At 42.4% G+C, this 2226-nt stretch overlaps 1 protein-coding gene across 1 annotated transcript in view; it reads left to right on the plus strand.

The window, feature by feature from the left end:
• The window catches only part of LOC104707169, a 10076-nt gene continuing 7856 nt past the window's right edge, over positions 7–2226 (plus strand). The window contains exons 1-4 of the mRNA XM_010423466.1: positions 7–667; positions 795–1534; positions 1627–1704; positions 1790–2218. Coding sequence (XP_010421768.1) covers positions 562–667; positions 795–1534; positions 1627–1704; positions 1790–2218 — 1353 coding nt within the window. The 5' untranslated portion in view covers positions 7–561. The remainder of the gene's footprint in view (positions 668–794; positions 1535–1626; positions 1705–1789; positions 2219–2226) is intronic.

Here is a 2226-nt window from a genome sequence, read left to right on the forward strand (position 1 = left end):
TTTTTTTTCTTCCCTTCTTGGGGAAGAAGCCATTGTTTCGTCTAAGCGATTGAATCTGTAAAACTCTGTTTGGGTTTGGGTTTGGGTTTCCCTCTTTCGTTGAACCCGTTTTTTCGATTTTTCTTGTTCTGGGGAAAAAATTCTGGTGATGCGTTGAACGAATTTTGCCCTTGTTGTGTTCAATTCTAGGGCGTAGGTTTGATTGATATCGCTAGTGATAGGTTTTATTGCGTAGGTGGTTAGGGTTTCTGGTTAGTGCCATCACTGTGAATTCAGGCTAGTACCTTATTGGTGGGTTTGGATGATGATGATGATGATCTTCTAGGTTTGGTTTGGAGTATCTCTAAGCCATCTGTGGGAGAGATGGATGTGTAGAGGGTTTTCTCGTTATTGAATTTGAGTTTTCTTGTGCTTCTTGAAAGATTTCAGCTTTGAAATTGGATTTTTCTTCCCTGCCCTTCTGTGGTGTGGTAGTTGATTAGGCTAGAGCTTGTCTTGAGAGTGGAAGAGGCTAGAGAATTGAATAATCTTTCTTTTATCTGATGAAGTATAGCTTTCCTAATGGACAAACGCGAACCCTCTTTAGTACCTGAATGGTTGAGAAGTTCAGGACATGGTTCTGGTGTTAGCAGTTCAAATCACCTTCAATCGTCTAATTCTCAGTCAGGTATGCTTTAGTTTGTTGGATTTCGTGATTATTGTATCTTGTTCATTGCCTCGACATTGATTTTAATACAACTGTTTGATTCATATGAATAGCATTGTGACTCTATTTCCTTTTCATTTTGGTGTAGATTCTTCTTCGTTATTACGTAATGGCAAGAATAGGAATTCTAGGAGCAGGAGTGATGTTGATTTAGTTCGGTCTCCTTTTCTCGATCGGTCTTCTTCCACCAATACAAGGAGGGGATCTAGTAATGGGTCTACAAAACATGCATATAGTAGTTTCAACTTCAGTAGGACCAACAGAGATAAAGATCGAACCAGAGAGAAAGATAGGTCGAGCTACATGGATCCATGGGACCATGACACTTCTATGCCTTTTGGAAACTACTTGATTGGTAGGGGACAGGAGCCTCTGAGACGATCACATTCAATGACAACAAGGAAACAGGGCAACCACCTTGCTCAAGGACTAACAGTAGGATATAAAAATGGTGGAAACATTAATCTTTACAACGGACATGGTATACTTCCTGGAACTAGCCCTTCAAAGAGCTCCAAAAGAATCGGCTTCGATAAGGATTTTCCTTTGCTTAGAGCTGAAGAGAGAAATGGTGGCTCAGACGTCGTAAGAGTCTCATCTCCTGGTCTAAGTCCTACTAATCAGAGCTTGCCAGTTGGTAATCCAGCCTTGATTGTTGGGGAAGGTTGGACATCGGCTCTGGCAGAGGTTCCCAATGTTATTGAGAAGAGTGGTGGTACTGCCTCTCATGATAATGTTGGTAGTTCGGCTAACTTAACGGGACCAACTAGTCGTAACATGGCTGAAGCATTGGTGCAGGCTCCAGTAAGAACTGGTACACCACCCCAGGTATGATTTGCATCTTTGTGTTGCTTATAGTACACTCACTACCTTTTCTGTTTTTTCTAATAGTTTTTTTGTATATGGGATCATCTGTAAAGGCACAAACACTCGAGGACCGAGCTATTAGGCAATCTAGGCAGTTGATACCAGTTGTACCTTCAGCACCAAAGGGCTCGGTAAGTTTTTTTATTTTCCTTAGTTGTTCCTATTTACCTTTAGTTGCCTTGGGCTACATTCAGTATATGTTGGTTGATATCTCAGGTTCATAACTCTTCTGATAAATGCAAGAACAAACCAATGTTTCGAAGTGGTGAAGCAGGTCTTGTTTCTTCAAGGAATGCCCACCAGCAGTCCTCTGTGATGCTCGGTAATCTTCAGTCTAATCCTGGTAGTCAGACCAAGTCTGAGGCGACTAAGAAACTGGTGATTCTCAAGCCTGCTAGGGAAAATGGGGTAGGTGCTGGTGGTTCACCACCCAACAGCCGAGCTACTGCTAGCCAGCTGACCACTGCTCCATCCACACAATTTACTGCTTCTGCTTCTGCTAGGAGTACCAATGGTCCAAGGGAGCTCGGGGGAGCTTCTGTAAACGTGATAGCTGGAAAAATCGCTGAAAAGAAACTTTCCTTGGCTCAAACTCAGAGCAGGCATGCATTTTACAGTGCTTTGAAGCAAAATACATCTACAAACATCTCAAC

Source organism: Camelina sativa, chromosome 8 (assembly GCF_000633955.1).
Source record: "Camelina sativa cultivar DH55 chromosome 8, Cs, whole genome shotgun sequence".
Lineage (NCBI taxonomy): Eukaryota > Viridiplantae > Streptophyta > Magnoliopsida > Brassicales > Brassicaceae > Camelina > Camelina sativa.